Consider the following 17,951-nt stretch of genomic DNA (forward strand, 5'->3'; position numbering starts at 1 on the left):
ACTGAAACGCCTCTGAAGAAGGAAGAACCTAGGGCTTGTGATTTTCTTCAATCATCGAGGTGTTTCCAACGGCCATTTAGTGAACCGCCATTAGAAACCCCAAATCGATGCTCCGCCATTACAGAGACGACGAATCGAGGCATTTTCAACATAGATTCTTCGCGGGTTCCAATTTGGCGGTAAATTTTCGTTTCCTCTTCTCCTCTCTCACTATGTCCCACTCCCACTATTTATTTCTATCCCATTCTGTAATTCTCCAATTCTCTAATGATTTATCAAGGTTGAAGAAGAAGAAGAAAAATACGAAGAAATTTCAAAACCCCAATCTGTCGATAGTTGGAACAGGTATTTTTTTTTCTCATTTTCTCTGTATCAATTGATTTTGTATGAATTTTTTTTTAATCGTTAGGTACAACATTAATTCGAATTAATTTAATTTTTTTTTTCAGAAAATTTTATTTACAGTATTTGGTTGATCCGAGAGAACCAAATCTTCAAAATTTTTGTTGTATTATTCTCTCTAAATCATGTAAGTAGTCACCCCTCTTCTCAAGCCCTTTGTTGCTGTATTTTTCAAAAAAAAATTAAATATTTATTTTAATTTGTTTATGTTTGATGGTCAACTGAATAGTCCGGATTACTGTCATAGGGTTGCCTTTACGGAAGAAGCTTTCTGTAAAATTATCTTTGTCTATCAGAAAAAAAAATGTAACTATTTGATAAAGAATGACCTACTATTATGATTGAGTTGATTCTGCAAGATTCATTCGATTTCATACCTATTGTAAATTAGATATTAAAGATATGCATGTTTACTAACCTAAACTCTTTTATTGTGCTTATATTCTGTTATTTGATTCCTAGTCAGTTCTTCAAATAGATTAATTTAATGACTAAATCCATTCCACTGTTAACTTATATATAAACAAAATTTGCAGTTCCAAGTTCAGCACCATAGATACAGCTCTACATCCCAAGACTTAGCAGTCATGAGCTTAATTATTGGCTGACTTTTTGTGAGGATGATTTCCTCACCATAGAGATCATCCTCACAAAAAATCAGGTCATTCCAAAAATTTTAGCCCATGTAGGACAAAACACTTTGTCTAGAACTTTGTCCAAGGAACCCGACCCTATATATATATGGGTAGCGTTCAATGGCAAACTTTTTGGCAAAACATTTTTCAATACATGAGTTAGAAGTTTTGGAATGGGTTGATTTTTGGTAAGGATGATCTCTACGGTAATGAGATCATCCTCACCAAAAATCAGCCCATTCCAAAACTTCTAACCCATGTTTACAAGCTGAAAAATCGTGGACCGTCCATTTTTTGTAAACTGTTTTTAATGGGGTTAGAAGTTTTGGAATGGGCTGACTTTTGGTGATGATGATCTCCTCACCGTAGAGATCATCCTCACCAAAAATCAGCCCATTCCAAAACATCTAACTCATGTTTTGAAAAAAGTTTTGCCAAAAAGTTAGCCATTGAACGCCCCTATATATATATGTTTTATTGTTTATTGAGTTTGCTGGTATATCAACTGGGGTGTTGATGTTTTATAGGTACCGAACACAGTAGAATTTGCCGACTGGATTGGTCGGATGAAGCAAAAGAAAATTCGTGTCACTGGGTAAGAAGCCATTTATGGTACCAAAAAGTCTTTTACCATCCTCAATAACAATGAAATCCTGTTAATTTTACTATATTCACAGTTTTATTTTTGCTAAGGTGCTGCTCATATTCCCCATTTGAAGAACTACAGTGGATGTTTTTTTTGACATTGTCATAATTTTTTTAAACTCATTTTTCCAGCATGTTGGTTTGCGTTGGTTGTCAGGACCACAAAAAGACCTGTTCCTCTGGAACATTGTCTATTCTATTCTGGAGAACTATACAAAGTATGCGAGAATGAAAATTTTCAGCCTCTAGGATTTAGAGCGGTTAAAGATGCTTACAAGAAGAAAAATCCAAGTACAGCTGGAAGTGGTTCTGGAACATATTCAGGATCTGCACAAGCTCGGCAAAATCCTAGTCGTGATAAACAGCAGAAACATTCTGGACCCCAAACTGTAGGCAATTTTTCAGGGACAAATGGGGCGAACCAAAACAATTGGGGATCATGGAGATCAGAAGCTTCTTTGTGGCTGTTGCTTATAAACAAGCTTTCAAAGAAGTCCCTTTTACCTGTAAGGAAAGATCTTCTTGAGATGGATGTGTGCCATCCCTGTACTTTCTATTTCTTCCATGAATGATATTTTGTTTTTCTGAAATGCATGACTCATGCTGCGTACTGGAAATTACCACATCGATATATCGGTTATTTGTACGATGTTATAACTTACATAGTTCTGCCATGGCTTGTGACCCTAGGTGATTATTTTTTGCTTCTCAAAGAATCGTTGTGACAAATCAGCAGATAATTTGACTGGGACAGACCTTACAAGTAGGTCTGAGAAAAGTGATATTCGTGTATTCTGTGACAAAGCCTTTTCTCACCTGAAGGGTTCGGACAGGAACCTTCCACAGGTTTTCTAGTGCTCAGACTAGTTCACTTTTCTAGTCTTATTAATTTAATAAACTTCAGGAGACAGATACAGTATATGAATATTTGCTACAGGTTGTCAGAGTTCAAAACCTTCTACTTAGAGGGATCGGTGTGCACCATGCGGGACTGCTTCTAATTGTTAAAGAAGTAGTTGAGATGCTCTTTTACCGTGGTGTGATTAAGGTACTTCTCTATACAAATTGCATGCCATAGCTGACTGAAATTTTTTGGTTGCATGTGGATTCTTTTCTTTTCATTCACACTCTCTAATCCAGCAAACAATATATATGGGAAGATGTCTGAAACTCCCAATAGGATGTCCAAGAGGATGTTTCTGCAAAATGAAAGAACTTAAAACAGATTTACGGTTCCAAAATATTACAAAATGAACAGATTGCTGTTCTTCCTATAAAATTGAATTTTTGCATATTTACAAACACTCAAATTTGTAGGATATGGATATCATATAAAGCTAGCCGCTTATTGAGAGGTACCTACCTTGGTTAACCATAATACCAAAAATTGGTAGGCATTCTGAATGTCGACATTTATCACAGTTTGCTGCCTTACCCTTGCCCCATACACATCCCTTTGTATTTTGGTCAATTGGTCCTATCCTTCTCGAATCTTGCCATTTCCTGAGATTTTACCTGATATGGACATTGTTTATGCTATTTGGGGTCTCTACATTGAGCATCTCTGTTTATCTTTTATGAACAATTTCAATCTTACTGGTAATGCCCTGAAGAGTTTACATTTAAAGGTCCATTGATTTTGTTTTGGCATGCAATTGAGTTGTTGTCATTGTTGGCAGGTTCTCAATTAATTATTATTTGCTTTTGTGCTTTATGTAGGTGTTATTTTCAACGTAGACATTTGCCATGGGGGTGAATGCCCCAGCCAGCACCGTAAGTCTTTTCTTGTTTGACAGCATGGATATGTTAATATTTTCCTTGTATTACACTTCTACTTGCTTTTATTGTATATATTTTCTAACCTTACAAGTTCGCAGTGGTGGATAAAAAAATCTGCCACCATTGCCCCCCCAGCCCTCCCCAATTATTTTTTTCGACTCTTAGTTGCCCCCACAACTATTTTTTTTGCACTCTTAATTGTCCCTACAAAAAAATTTGTACTCTTGGACAAGGGAAAAAATAGGAAATTGATAGACTGAACTAATTTTAAACCATGTGCAATGCTCTTCATTCTTATAATGCATTAATGTTCATCCTTACCCAAAAAAAAGTATCCATTTTTTTTAATATGTTACAACTTACTGTATTATAAGGAGAGATTGTATGACTTTAATCTCCATTCCTTTTTACCAATTTTCTTCCAGGTTGTCTTTGATTCTTTGAGGAAGTTTGATGGGAAAGAATTTAGACAATTACTCCCTGGAGAATACACTCAAATGGCTGGTCGTGCTGGCAGGCGGGGACTTGATAAGATTGGTACAGTAGTTGTCATGTGTCGTGATGAAATCTTAGGCGAGATTGATTTGAAACATGTCATGGTTGGTAGTGCAACGAAGCTTGAATCTCAATTTCGATTGACCTCTTCATCTCCTTCGTGTCGAAGAGTTGAAGGTACTTCAAAACTCAGTTATGTTTGCATAAAAGTTATGCTACCTGTAATTTTATTCTTAAAAATTGATGCATCTCCTACTGTCTAAAATTAGTTATCTAGTGTTTGTGTTGTGATTCATAATTATAAATCAAGTGGCATATTCTTGGCTTCTTCATTCTCTATATTGTACTTTGTGTACAAATGAGTTTCACTGTGGTTTCCTTGATTTTAGTAATTGTGATTGCTCCATGATTACAAATGTATGTCTCTGTAATCATCCTCTTTCAAGGGGTCCAAGGGCTCATGCATCAGCTTTATTCAATGTCAATACAAGTTAGATCATTCAGGTTCAGTTGTAATCAAGTTCTTAAATGTCAGGCTGGATTTCTTACGGTTATGGTAGAAACTGATTTCATGATGGGTTCAATTTAACCACGTGGACCTCCTTTTCTTAACGTATCATCAAAAAGCTGACTGCGGACATATATTGATTTTACATTTATGCTTTTGACGAGTAATTGAGGAAGAAGGTTTTTTTTTAATGTTTGTTGTAATCCATTTCTATAAATGACTTAGCATCAAATATCTATGTGCAATTTAACAATGATCTTGTAGTTCTTTCTTAGTAGCTTAAATGTAGTCTACGATATAGATTTTTTATTTATTGTAAGACATGCAGTGTTATATCCATTTGTTCTATCAACTGTAGTCTATAGGGTCATGATCAAGGGTCTTAGTGTTGGTTGCTATGGGTCATATATATGTTGCCTTTTCTACATTCCAATATGAAATGGTTGTGCGAGAGAGATCCTTTATAATGATTTTGGAACTAATTTAAATATCTATTCCACTTTATCTGCTCATGGAACCCCCTTGGTTTTGATGCTGGACAGAGAGCAGTTTTGGATTAGAAAGAACATTAATGCATTTGACTCATTTTCTGTAGCTTGTGCAATGTTAGCCACTGAATGCAACATGTGGAACCTATAATTAAAAATTAGTTTCATAAGTTATCTCATATTTCTCCTAATTATGAACATGTCAGGCTTAGTGACCATTCTCTCATCTTGTGTTGGAAGTTAAGATTGTTAGTAATTGAAGCTGTAATCTTTTTGTCCATAGATGGATTTTTATGTCCTTGTACTTGCAATGAATTTTTTATAGGTGAAAAAGTTATTAATAAGAATGACACACTTTTGAAGCTGGATGATCAAGTTGGTTGAAATGCTTTCTGATAGATAATCGTCATTGCAGGTGGAGGACATGTTGAAGAGAAGCTTTGTTGAATTCCATGCTCAAAAGAAACTTCCAGAACAACAACAAAAACTCATGCTAAAGCTTGCTCAACCTACAGTAACTATTGAGTGAGTTTCTCAAATTTTCCCCAATTAGATTTATAATTCTTCATTTTAGAATTAGTAATTCAATTTTATTGTATCAAACTATTGTCGGTGATTCTCTTTCCTCAAATGCCTCCTTGTTGATTGAGGTGCTTGGTTAGAGCCTAGACATTTATTAATCATCCTTGATCTTCACCTCGACATCCCCATTGTCTCATGTTCGACCTTTGTTTTGAAATTGCAGCAGCCATTGGGGTTCTCAAAGCTGGACATTTAAGGATTATAAGGCTCTGTCGCTGTGTTTACCAGGTGGTTCAAGCTTCGAGCAGTTAAGAGAGTAGCTCCGCCAACTTCTTCTTGTTGCACTTATAATTAAATCTACAAGGTGACCAGCAATTTGTTTTTTTTTTTTTTTCCTTAAAAAAAATTAAATTACCATTACCAATTTTTTTTTTTATAACTATAGGTAGTGTATTAAAGAATTTTCATTGAGTACTCTTTAATGCATGAACAATCCACTTAACTTAAAATGCAGCTAAGGTAGAAAATATGGACTAGAAGAGATGATATTCATATACAAATTATTAGGTTTTAAAATACTATTGATCAATGTTTGAGTTACTTATTTTGTTTATAATTCATAGAGTTGCCTTTTTTTTTATAGTGAAAATATTCGTGAATGCGTACTTTATTTTTTAATTTCGCAAATGCATGTTTGGTAGATTGTAGTTTATGTGGTGGAGACCTCCACACAGCACATTTACAGGTTTTGGCATTGTTTTATAAACATGTGATAAGTGAAATGTGGGGTGTTAATAGTAGCTCTTTTTTTAAAATATAATTGCAGATTTTATTTTGGAATAAATATTTTATTACAACATTAGAGGCGGTTTTGAACTGCCTCTAATGTTGTTTTTTTTAAAACTAAATTTATTATTAAGGGCGGTTTTTAAACTGCCTCTAAAGTATAAGAACCGCCCTTAAATCATTGTCTTTAGAGGAGGTTTTAAAATTGCCCTTAATTCATTATTATTAGAGGCGGTTTTCAAATAGCCTCTAAAATATAATAACCACCCTTAAATCATATTCTTTAGAGGCGGTTTTTAAACTGCCATTAAATTATTATTATTGGAGGCGGTTTTAAAATAGCCTCTAAAATATAATAACCACCCTTAAATCATATTCTTTAGAGGCGGTTTTTAAACCGCCATTAAATCATATTCTTTAAAGGCGGTTTTCAAATAGCCTCTAAAATATTAAAAAACGCCCTTAAATTAATATTTAGAGGCGGTTTTAAAACCGCCCTTAGTCGGCCACTAAAAAGAATCAGCGACGCCACTATAGTGGGCGGTTTAACAAAACCGCCCTTAAATATATTGGAGGCGGTTTATTCAAAATTGGTGGCGGTTTAAAACCGCCTCTAAAAAACTCATATTTTGTAGTGAGTTAATTAAATCGCATTAAACATAAGATAAAATAAATAATCACATGTGGAATCATAAAAGAAATAAATAAAACTAATCAAATATCATGAATGAGTTCCATTATAACCCTAGAATATAAATTAGTTCATCATTGAAAATAAAACAAAATCACAAAAGTAATCAGCCATTCTTAGCGATTACAAATATCAAGAGAAGAGAAAAAGTTCAGAAAGATAAAACTTAAAAGTCGAATCTCCAACTCTCGTCCTCCTTCTCGATCTTGTGCCTCCAAGAAAAACCCCAAAACTTCTGTCCCCAAATGAGGGTTAAACTTTCCTATTTATAGGCATGGAGTCATTAGGGTTTAATAGTCCCAAAATCCGTCTCTAATTCGGTCCCAAAAATTAATGTGTAAAGCTGGAAACGTAAACAGGCCATGGCCTCCCAATATATCATGTTGCGGCTTATATTTTAATATTTCTGTTGTGCAATTCTTGAATTCTAGCCGCGGCCTCTTTTTCTATCAAGCTACGGCTTGAAGACTTTCTCTTAGCTTGCATGCTTAGCTTCCTTCTTCCAAGAGCGAACAAATTTGGAGTCAGAATTTCTCCTAAATGTTACCAAATATCCTAATGTTCCATATTGTTCCTAAACTGCAAAATAAGCATAAAAATCAAATAAAAACATAGAATCACATGAAAAATATAAAATAAACTAAACTTAACTAAAAACAACTAAAAGACTCTAAAATTAACAAAATATTATATTTAAAAGTGGTTAATTCGTAGGTATAAAACCTACTCATCAATACAGTTCTAAAATATCCAAACAACAACTTGCCTCCTCTGCATGTACAGTCGAGTAGTGATCATTTATGTTATCTATCTTTTGATTCCATAGGTGAGAAAATTTGCAAGGATGTTCATAGAATTATGATCTAGACGACGAAGAACGATTTACAATACTATAATAATCTTTATTGCATTAAGCAGATCACTTTAAGGGTGAATCACAAGAAGCATCAGTCCAGATACTTCAGTTCCTCCAACAACTCATTTCACAGGGCTCATCACATTGAAGACATTTTAAAGGGTTCTTAATGAGTCTGGACCATGTTAAGGTAGATTGTACAAAGTTGAGAGAGTTTGTAATCAAGGGATACAAGTTTTTCAGCTCAATTTCTAAAATAATATGACACCAATCAAAAAGTATAAGTATGCTTACACATAAGATGAGAGCCACAGTTATCACAAAGAAATCATGCATAGTGAGTTTTGTTCCAACTAAGGATCTTTTACAAGGTTGGCAAATATCACTGCACCAATTTTAGACACAATAAATAAGTTAATAATGGCTGTTAGTGATGACCCAATGAACTGCTCCATATCTAATTGTTTCCATAGAGTCTGCCTCAAAAAAATCCCCCTAAATGAACTAGACTATTTTTATACACAATGAACAAATTTGGAAACAATACATATGTTAATGGTAAGTACAACAAAGAAAAAAAATTGTTTTATACTGTTAAGGAAAGCACATCTCCATGCACATGTCAACTCTAGCTATGCATTAGCACTCAATCCTACAGCCAAACCAATAGAAACCTCAATACTTTCCACGCTAGAACACCCACAAATGAGAGTGACAATTGTCATTTGCAGCTTTAGAGTCTATGAATTTTGTTGCCACACCAGGAGGCCTTTGCCAGTTTCTGTCCAACCCACTGACCTGTAAATGACATTTGAAATTTCTTTCTGATAAGCATACAGGTCCAATGAGTTCTCTATTGCAAAAAATAAATAAATTCATGTATAACCCACCAGTTTTTGCAAAAGCATCGACTTTGCATAAAGATTCTAATCTTGTAAAATTGGCACCCAGCCTCGTGATTACAACACTGTCTAAAGCAACTGTTAAGCGAGTCTTAAATTTGGAAATCAACTATTAAATTGAAGGAACAACCCAAAAGAAAGAAAAAACCCTACGAATTCCAGTACAATTATAAGTCTCTTGTGGGTAAAATCAAGTTATTGATTTGATTCCATTAGACTTCCCTGCACCTACTTGCCAATCTGTACGGCCACTTTTACCCATTAATGCCAGCATGTTTCAAACGTAGTACTAGCACGGCTTCAAATATCATATCTATTGAATGTTTCAATTAATGAAGAGCCTGATAAGATATCCGTCGATATATTCGATACAAACCGATACATTTTCGGGGACAATGTTTCGTATAGATCATGGCCGATACATTTCGATAATTAAAACCACGGGTAGTACTATGTATAACAATGTTAAAATTAAACATACCAAGTACCATAAACTATAAATGCAGCAGTAGGATAACTAAATTGAGCATACAATTAGAATCACACCACTTATGCTTTGAACATCAATTTACCTAATCCACAGTTCAAATCATTCAAAATTTCCCTCTACTCATATCACTCCATGGATCCCATTTCCTGTCTCTTCAGGTTCGGATTCGAGTCTACCTGTGACTTCAGAATGTTTGGATGTACTAATGCATAGCTAGAGTTGAAATGTGCATAATGATAGTGCAGTTCTTATCCTTCTTTACCCCTAGATTATATGTTTGCTATAAAGATAATCTCCCATTATGTGATTGGGGTCGTCACAAGTAGGGAAAATAGGCAAAATGCAAGAAATAAAGAAAGCGCTGGCAGCCAAATGCAACTAGTTAAATCAGTCTTGTTTTTCTTTGTTTGAAGGTGTTGATGCTGATAATGATAATTAATACTATGTACACCCAATAAACAACTGAAAACATAAAGTAAAGAAAGAAAAGGTGGTGGTGGTGGAAACTCATTCCCTCAACAATCTCCTTTTCTAGTAATAACCTCAAAACAGAAGGTGAATTTGGCTCTGTGTCATTTTAACCGTTTGGTATTTATTGTCACCTATTAGTCACTAATGCTTGGTTTCTCTCTCCCTCTTTTCTTCTTTCTTCAGTTTCTATACACACATAACAGTACCCTTAATTGATTCCTCTCTTCATAGACTACTATTACTACTGCTACTACTACTACTACTACTACGACTACTATTACTACAATTATGAATATTGTCTTCGTTTTTGTTCTACTTCAACAACAGATGAATTCCTATTAAAATTGGAAGGGAGAAGCTACAATTACAAGGTTTTACCACCCCTTCCCAACCCCAACTACAGAAACCGTGGGGTCTGAGAAATATCCTTCTTTTAGAGGTTAACATAGGGCCTGCTGTGATAATATTTTTAATAAATACTACATCTTTCACGTTGAAATAGATTTTCAGATTGAGTCGTGACGAATGCACATGGTTTTGGTATGCGGCTGACATGGCAAGGGCACAGAACCATAGATCTTTTTCATCGGGATACACAGGAAAAAGATGTGCAGTTCTGTGCCCATGCCACATCAGCCATGTACCAAATCGGTGTGCATTCATCATTATTCTTTCAGATTATATAATTTGACTCCAGAACTTGATACAATCAATGTATTTAATTGAAGATCAGAAAACTCGCTCAAATTTAAAAGAGCCATTCCAAAGTAACTTCCTACTATACTACACTCAACAAGTAGCAGTGTGCAGATAGCCATAGATTATTTTTTTATCGAGATAAATGGGAAAAAATCGATGGTCTTGTGCATACTACCATGTCAACAAAGTGTTGAGTGCAGTGTCATAGAAAGTCATTTTAGGATTTTTCATTTTTTTAAAATGGTAAAGATTTTAATGTTTCTAGATCTTATATACATGGTATTCCTACACTTTCACAGATCTTGTCACATAGATTTGAGGCATATTCAATCTCAAAATAAACCAATGTGTAATCCATGTGGGCCCAACAACCCTTTTTAACATTTGAAACTTTAAAAAAAAAATGGAAAATTTCCTTACTAGTTTAGTAAGATTTGAAGTCCTACTACAGGTTGTTTTGCTAAAATGGATTATCACCTTGGCAATCCAAGACCCTCTAAATTTCATGGAAAAACTCATATCCAACAAAACAATTCAACTTATTTAGTTTTTTTTTATGGACTGGATGCACGGTTTTGAAAATGGATGGCTACCAAACTTCCACTGAACTTGCAAATTTAAATTTATAATTCAACAGTTCAAAATTTTACATGACTTTTTTCAAAGTTCATTGAATTTTGTCCTCTACAATTATGTGGCATCGGATCATGTTATTGGATGCCACAAGGTGCAGTCAACGACCTTTAGTAAGAGTTGAAATCTTACTAAGTTTGTAAGGTTAGTGGGACTCTTAAAATTTCTGGGTAGAGGACGTATGGACAGGAGATTTATATATATATATATATATATATATATATTTGGCCACAAGTAAAACGGCTGAGTCAGCACTGTGAAACAAAATCCCACCAACCATGATTTACTCTATATGACCTGTCACATTTATGGGTGGAAGTTGCCGCCAAGCTCCTACATATTTCTTCTATATAAGGAAGTTTTGGATCTACCAAAACCCTAACCCTACATCTTAGTCTTAACTTTCTTCAGAACCATTAATCTCTTCACCAAGGTCCACATCTCACTCCCAAACCCTAACCGATTTGTTCTTCTGTCCTAACCACTTTGAGTGATATTTCTGTGGTGAGTCGTTGTTTTGATCTGATCTATAGTCTTTTAATGCGATTGAAAGTCTGATGGTTGTTTTGGTTAATTAAAAGCTTTTTATATTGGTTTTGGATCTATGTAAATGGTTATGCGTTTTGTTGACCTTTTATTTAATTCCTGTAACACCCGTGAATGTTGAACCTGATTTGGCTTATCAATTGTAAAAATTAGTCTATTTCTCAATGATTTTTCCAACATATATTTTAACAATGGATTTGGATTTTCTTAATAATTCCCATTTTTTCTGTTTCAATAGCTTCAGTTATCAAAATAATGATAATAAATTTGCAATCTCCATGAAAGACTGGGGCGAGGATTGAATGGTTCTTCTGCGGTGAATCATTTTTTCAATCTGATCTATAATCATTTTAATGTGATTGAAATGGTGGTTGTCGTTTTGTTCAATCGAAAGCTTCTTCTACTGTTTTTCTAATCTATATGGATGCTTATGTGTTTCATCAATTTATTGTTTAATTCTTATAATACCAAGGAATCCTGAATCCAATTTTGGTTATCAAGTTTCAAAATTAGGTTTGAAACAAAGATTTTTTTGTCGGTATTTTAAAATATATATTTACAATCAATTTGGTTTTTTTTGTTTTTCTTAATAATTTCCTATTTCCACTTTTTAATAAAATCTCTTTTTATTTAGATAAATAAAAATTAAGAAATGAAATTTGTATGTGGAGATCTGCAGTCAAGGTGTTTTTCAATAGTGCTTAATCTCTTTAATTTTTTGGATCGTGGCCTTGGAGATCAATTTCAAATTTATTTGCTTTCTTATTTACTTCTTCATTGCTGAAAGTGTCATCTTTATTAAATATTGCATTTGTAGCTCAAGTAAAGGATCGCCTAAATTTTTTGGGATTGAAGTTTTGAATATGGTAGAGTTGAATTGGATGATCTGCAATGCAACGATGAGGTCATTGGTCCGATCCCAACTTACTTGCAAACCTAAGGTCAGCAGTTACTTTTTCTTTCATTCAAATTCTTTTTATTTTGTTGTACATTTTATTACATCAAGTTATGTTTTACATGATACAGCTTTTTATTTTTCAATCAATGTAATTTATTAAGATACCTTTATCTCATTATTTGAAGATGATTTTAGTTTATTTATTTATTTATTTCTATTATGATTCTAGTAGTTGAAGTTTATTGAATTAATAGATTCAATTGATAAATAAACAATAGTTTGAAAGAAAATAAAGAATAAAACTAAAAAGTAATTAAGAGAAAAAAGATAATTGAATTGATAGATTATTATTAATTTTTAGATTTTGAGCTTTTTATATCAATAATTACATTATAAAAGCTTAGAATCCTTCTAAAATACTAAAAATTAATATTCCTAATCCATGTATAACATAATACTAACTTTCTAATCCTATTAGACCTCAAATTAGATCTTTCTAATTATAAACTAAATAATAAAAATATATTAGAAATTAACAATGAATTGTACTCTGAAAATAACTATGAAATAAAAATCTTGCTAGAACTAAAAATAAAAATCCTACTAAATTAGGACTGTAGATGTCCTATATAACCCTTACATAGCCAAAAGATAGATTAAAATTGTGTGCCTATTTTGTTAATTGCTTATTTCGGATGGCTTGTTGTGAATCCCAAAGACGACAACTACTAACAAATACAACAGCGACAACATTTTCTCTAATTAATCAAACCACCTTCACCAGCTTAATAATTTTCATTGGAATTACAAATAAAAAAAGAAACAATTAGAAAGATGTTGACCTTAGTTGTAAGAAGACTTTCAACAACTAAAACTATTATAAAAAGAAATTAAAAAGAAAAAACTATCTCTATAGAATGAGAGAGATATCTAACTATCCAAGCTTTAAAAAAAAGCTCCAATTTCTAGACACTTTATCATAGCTTTCACTATATTCAAAGAGAGAAACGAAAGTTACCAAGAAAATCCATTAAGAAAAATTAATGACAATGGGAAGGAAAACAAAAGATGACTAAAGGGCGAAAACTCACTTGTGATGAAAGAAGTTACTTTTGGCATATGGAAATATATTAAAGCATCCATTCCTTGCCTAGGTGACAAACCTAATGCAATAAACAAGTTATGTCATATTAAGAAGAGAAAATAAAATATCCATGATTGAGTAAAGTAAAGGATAATAACACTATGTATGAAGGCTTCTAGGAAATCATCTGAAAGGGATAGAGAGTGATTAAATAACATAAGATCAACATTCAATGGTAGGGATGTCCAAACATGGAGATTAATCGGGGGTAGGTAGATAAATTAGAAAAAAATATATTCCAAACCGAGCATCAAAATAAACTTCCTAGGTAGATCATATATAAGCCCATCCAAAAAATATAAAAATGACAAATTTCCCCTTGATTTGATTATGGATAACTTAGTATAATTGTGTTCTAATGTCTTCAAGACAAGGGATTAAGCATATTTTATATATTTATAAAATTGTTTAAATTGTATAAAGTATATTCCAAGCCAATCAACGGAATAAACTTCCTAGGCACATTTATAGATCAAGCCCAAATAGAAATAAAGATAAATTTAGCCTTAATTTGATTAACAGTACCTTACTATAATTGTGTTCTAAGGTCTTCAAAACAAGGGATAATCATATTTTGCTATAAATATAATTTTTTCTAAAAGAATTATAATATTTCAAATTGTAAACTTATAAATTTCATTTCCATTAGCATTAATTATGTGCTAAATAGATGCAGTTTTTGGCGCACACCCTTGACGCCCAAACATTTGACATGCGGCGCAATGACATTAGCAATAGAGAGAGCTCTCTCTCTTGCCCGCTGCCCATATATTTATGTTTTGAGATTTCAATTCTTAAAAAGGGTCATTAGGTCCACATTGATTATCATATTGACAATCCAACAACACAGCCGTATAGATTTCATGAAAATATTCATATTCAGACAAAATATATTAAAAAAATATTATTTTTCGACGTTAATCGAAGGTGTTGAAAATGGATGGCCACCGAGAATCCAAATTTAAAAATAAAATTCAACACAACACACATCTAGAGACCAGCACTAAACCTCTCTTCCTTAAATCCTCTGTTGTTAGCAAACTTCGTTGCATCGCAAGCCATGTTATAAAAGAATGCCGAGATATTCTCCACTTATTCCAAAGAACTTTGTACCACATCTCCTCTGTATCATAGACTCTAATTGCATTCCATGTAGATTTTAAAGTGAATTCCCCCTTCGCATTATCTTTCCAAATTATCCTATCATTTTCATTGGGCCACGGAGGATGGTGAGCTTCAACTAAATCTGCGATTTCTATCAGTCTTATATCATCTTTCATCAGACCTTTCCAACATTCGTTTCCCACAAAATCAATTACCATAGCATTCAGATTACTATTCATTCGAAAATCAGACCTTCTTCCAAATTGATCGACTAACGCACCCCCTTCTAACAAATGATCAATCCAAAATGATGTCTTCGAACCATCTCCCACTAAAAACCGAATATAATTTGTAGTAATCTCTTGGACTTTCAAAATATCTCTACAATGTTGTAGTTGCTGCTTTAATTAAAAATGTTTCTGAAGTGGATATGTATGTTTAATTTTATCCATATTATTCATGATATGCCTTTGGATGTGGGAATTGAAAAAAATTTATATTGTCGACTTAAATTTTTTTTTTAAATTTTTAGTACAATATTCTTGGAAGCATAGAAAAATAAACTATTATCTCCACCATGAAACAAGTCCTTCAAAGAGAGCCCTAGACACCTCAAAGCGAATTCTGTTATCTTCTCCTCAAATTGCAAACAATTAGTTTTATAATGGTATGTTGGGGGATGAGAGAACACGCCGGTCATTTGAGAATAAAAGGGAACTACATATGTGACTAGTAACATGATCCAACTCTATTGGAATGAAATTAGGATCATTAATAGCCTGGAACTCTTGAGATGACACACACTACTTTTGTGCGAAAATTAGCTAGTCTTTCCTTAATAAATTTCAAACACACATCTCTTTAATAATCCGTAGACCTGGCAACTTTGGTGAATAATGAGAATACCTCCATGACACTTCAATTTCCCTATTCATGGTCATGATTGTATAAGAAGAATCTCATAGAGGCGAACTTAAATCTAACAACTATAATGTTGTCCTCTAGCTTTTCTCCAAACCTATTTAAATATGGCATCGGAATTTTGCCCTATAAACCCAAATCTTGCCCCCAACTGAGTTGACAAATCATCAATATTTATCTTCAACATTCCCTCATCTGCAGAAGACCGAAAACCCATAATTAAAATCCTTATCAACCTAAGTTTCCTGAGACCCTAACAGTCCCATTGCCGAAGAACTTCAGCTCCCGAACCACTTAGATCATATGAGTACTCAACACCTTCATAAATAAATTTAACATCTTAATAAAGCATTCGAAGAATCTCTAGTTTTTGTTGTTTTTTTTTTTGGCATGTCGTGGGTATCCCACCCTTCGGGTGAGACTAATCATTTGAAGAATCTTTACTTCAGTGATTGTTTTCCTCTAAAATATCCCCCAATTTCTTTCACACAAAATCTGGTTTATTCAAGATGAAAATGTTAAGCATAGAATATCGAATAACACAACAGCTAGTGATTTCTTATCTGCAACAAATTGTCTCATCCATACTAGATCCAATAGTTGATTTATCTATTCCAAATTTGTGCAAAAGTTTTCACCAAGATTCAATAGCAAAAAATAATATTAGAAAAATAGATAACTTAAGAGCTTTAAAATACAAGAACCACATCGATGGAAGTTGCATCTCTCTCTTTTGTAAATCTTCAATTACTAATACTTTATTTTAGGCTATCATCTATGAAATAAACCAACAAGTGTTTGGTGCAATGGCCAAGGCATCCTTCCAAAAAGGGAGAGGTCTCGAGTTCAAGCTCCCTTTATGGCTACTCACACAAATTGAAAATTCGACTAAAACAAGGCTGACGAATTGTAGAAATTGAATTTCAACAACCTTGGGCCGTCGAAATTGTTGATGTTCCTCAAATTCAATAGCTTAGAGCCGTCGAATTTTTCCCATTCTATATAAATTAGATGGTTTCGACCCGTCAAAAAAACAATCAACAAATGAAAAATTCAACACCATGGTTCGTCAAATTTTATGAAATTCGACGATTTTAGGCTGTGAAATATGGTTTTTTTTTTTTTGCATTGTGCCTGGTATGTGTGGTTTGGGGATATTGCATGTACCCAGGGGATTTAGGCGAGATATGGTGCAATAAGAGGCCAATAGCTTCTCCCTTGGTAGTCAGGAGTACAGGAGTAGAACTCCCTGCCATAAAAAAATTTCTATGTCCCCCCGCCCCCCCTCCAAACAACACTTGTCAATTGAAGGAATAGCAATAATTGAACTCCTAATAATATTTTAGGCACTCTTTGGCTCATTATGGTTTGTTTAACAATCCTCATTCTTCCATTAATCGGCTCAGAAGATTCCAATTATTGGTTGTCGCCACATATGAGCCTAATGCATCTAGGTCGTTATTGAATTGGTAAACGATTCTGAAGCCATTTTAGGCTATCAAGGTCCCTATCCCCCCAACCCACAAGCTTAGTAACATTCCAATTATTACTCAACATTACATCCGAAATTAATGCGTAGAAGTGGCTTCCAAATTGGTAAATGATTCTACTGCCAAAATGCGTTATCAATGGCCCCTCTTTAAGCGTCATGGATCCTTCCAAAGAAATATTAATGATCCATTCCCCACAATGATACAAACATGTTTCATGGCATCAACTCCAACCTTTATCACTCCATGCTCACGAGGAATTTTGAGGGTCATTACAAGACCACAACTAAACTAATAAACAGATGGATGAATTGAATTTTCATTCAGCACACATTTTAAAAATGGAAATCATACATTAAGTAAATTAAGATTAGTAACAGAGAGCCTAGGCAAAAAAGGATTAGTAAGAGAGAATTTTAAGAATGAAATAATAAGCTGTTTATAATCAAATTTAAACAAAATAATCATCAAATGAGCTAAGTAACATTTTCTTCTAATTTTGATAAAAGTAATACTTTTCCAAAATATTATACAATAAATAGAACGCCCTTTCTTCTTCTTCTTCTTTTTTAGTTTTGGAATACATAGAGCTCCCTTAATGTTCATCATTTATAAAATTCTTAGATAGTGGAAATAAATTTTATATTTTCAAAAATCTCATAATCAGGAAAAAAATATAGAAAATATTAATGGCTGAATTCGAATCTATTGACTCTGAAAAGCTATAAATGTAAATAATTGGAAAATGTCACTATGTGAAAACTGAAAAATTCTACAGAAAAAATTGACGGGCCAAGGCCCATGAATTTTAGAAACTGAATTTTGACGGTCTAGAACCGCCCAAAT

General features: G+C 33.4%; 1 protein-coding gene and 1 long non-coding RNA gene across 5 annotated transcripts in view; both read left to right on the forward strand.

Moving 5' to 3' along the window:
- Nucleotides 1-6,295, forward strand: LOC147400264 (DExH-box ATP-dependent RNA helicase DExH11-like). 2 transcript variants are annotated; one of them, XM_086445880.1, is made up of 10 exons: nucleotides 1-345; nucleotides 450-529; nucleotides 1,565-1,632; nucleotides 1,840-2,188; nucleotides 2,373-2,528; nucleotides 2,620-2,730; nucleotides 3,402-3,455; nucleotides 3,887-4,133; nucleotides 5,368-5,477; nucleotides 5,698-6,295. In XM_086445880.1, the coding sequence occupies exons 1-7, from the start codon at nucleotides 108-110 to the stop codon at nucleotides 3,417-3,419; spliced, it is 1,020 nt and encodes a 339-aa protein (XP_086302006.1). In that variant the 5' UTR covers nucleotides 1-107; the 3' UTR covers nucleotides 3,420-3,455; nucleotides 3,887-4,133; nucleotides 5,368-5,477; nucleotides 5,698-6,295. The 2 variants fall into 2 exon arrangements, with proteins under 2 accessions (XP_086302006.1, XP_086302007.1); XM_086445881.1 differs by having other exon boundaries at nucleotides 5,701-6,295.
- Nucleotides 6,296-11,271: 4,976 nt separating this feature from the next.
- The window catches only part of LOC147400265 (uncharacterized), a 70,510-nt gene continuing 63,830 nt past the window's right edge, over nucleotides 11,272-17,951 (forward strand). For 2 of the 3 annotated variants that reach the window (XR_015179284.1, XR_015179283.1), the window contains exons 1-2: nucleotides 11,272-11,506; nucleotides 12,366-12,489. This is a non-coding gene — a long non-coding RNA (uncharacterized LOC147400265). The remainder of the gene's footprint in view (nucleotides 11,507-12,365; nucleotides 12,490-17,951) is intronic. The other variant, XR_015179282.1, reaches the window with a different exon arrangement.

The sequence above is a fragment of the Akebia trifoliata genome, chromosome 6 (assembly GCF_017979445.1).
Source record: "Akebia trifoliata isolate Shusen 1 chromosome 6, ASM1797944v1, whole genome shotgun sequence".
Classification (NCBI taxonomy): Eukaryota; Viridiplantae; Streptophyta; class Magnoliopsida; order Ranunculales; family Lardizabalaceae; genus Akebia; species Akebia trifoliata.

Coding starts and splice junctions, on each gene's coding strand:
- LOC147400264 (XM_086445880.1), top strand. CDS start 108: ATGCTCCGCCATTACAGAGACGACGAATCGAGGCATTTTCAACATAGA. Junction 1,633..1,839: donor AAGAAAATTCGTGTCACTGG/GTAAGAAGCCAT, acceptor GTTGGTTGTCAG/GACCACAAAAAGACCTGTTC. Junction 2,529..2,619: donor CGGACAGGAACCTTCCACAG/GTTTTCTAGTGC, acceptor TATTTGCTACAG/GTTGTCAGAGTTCAAAACCT.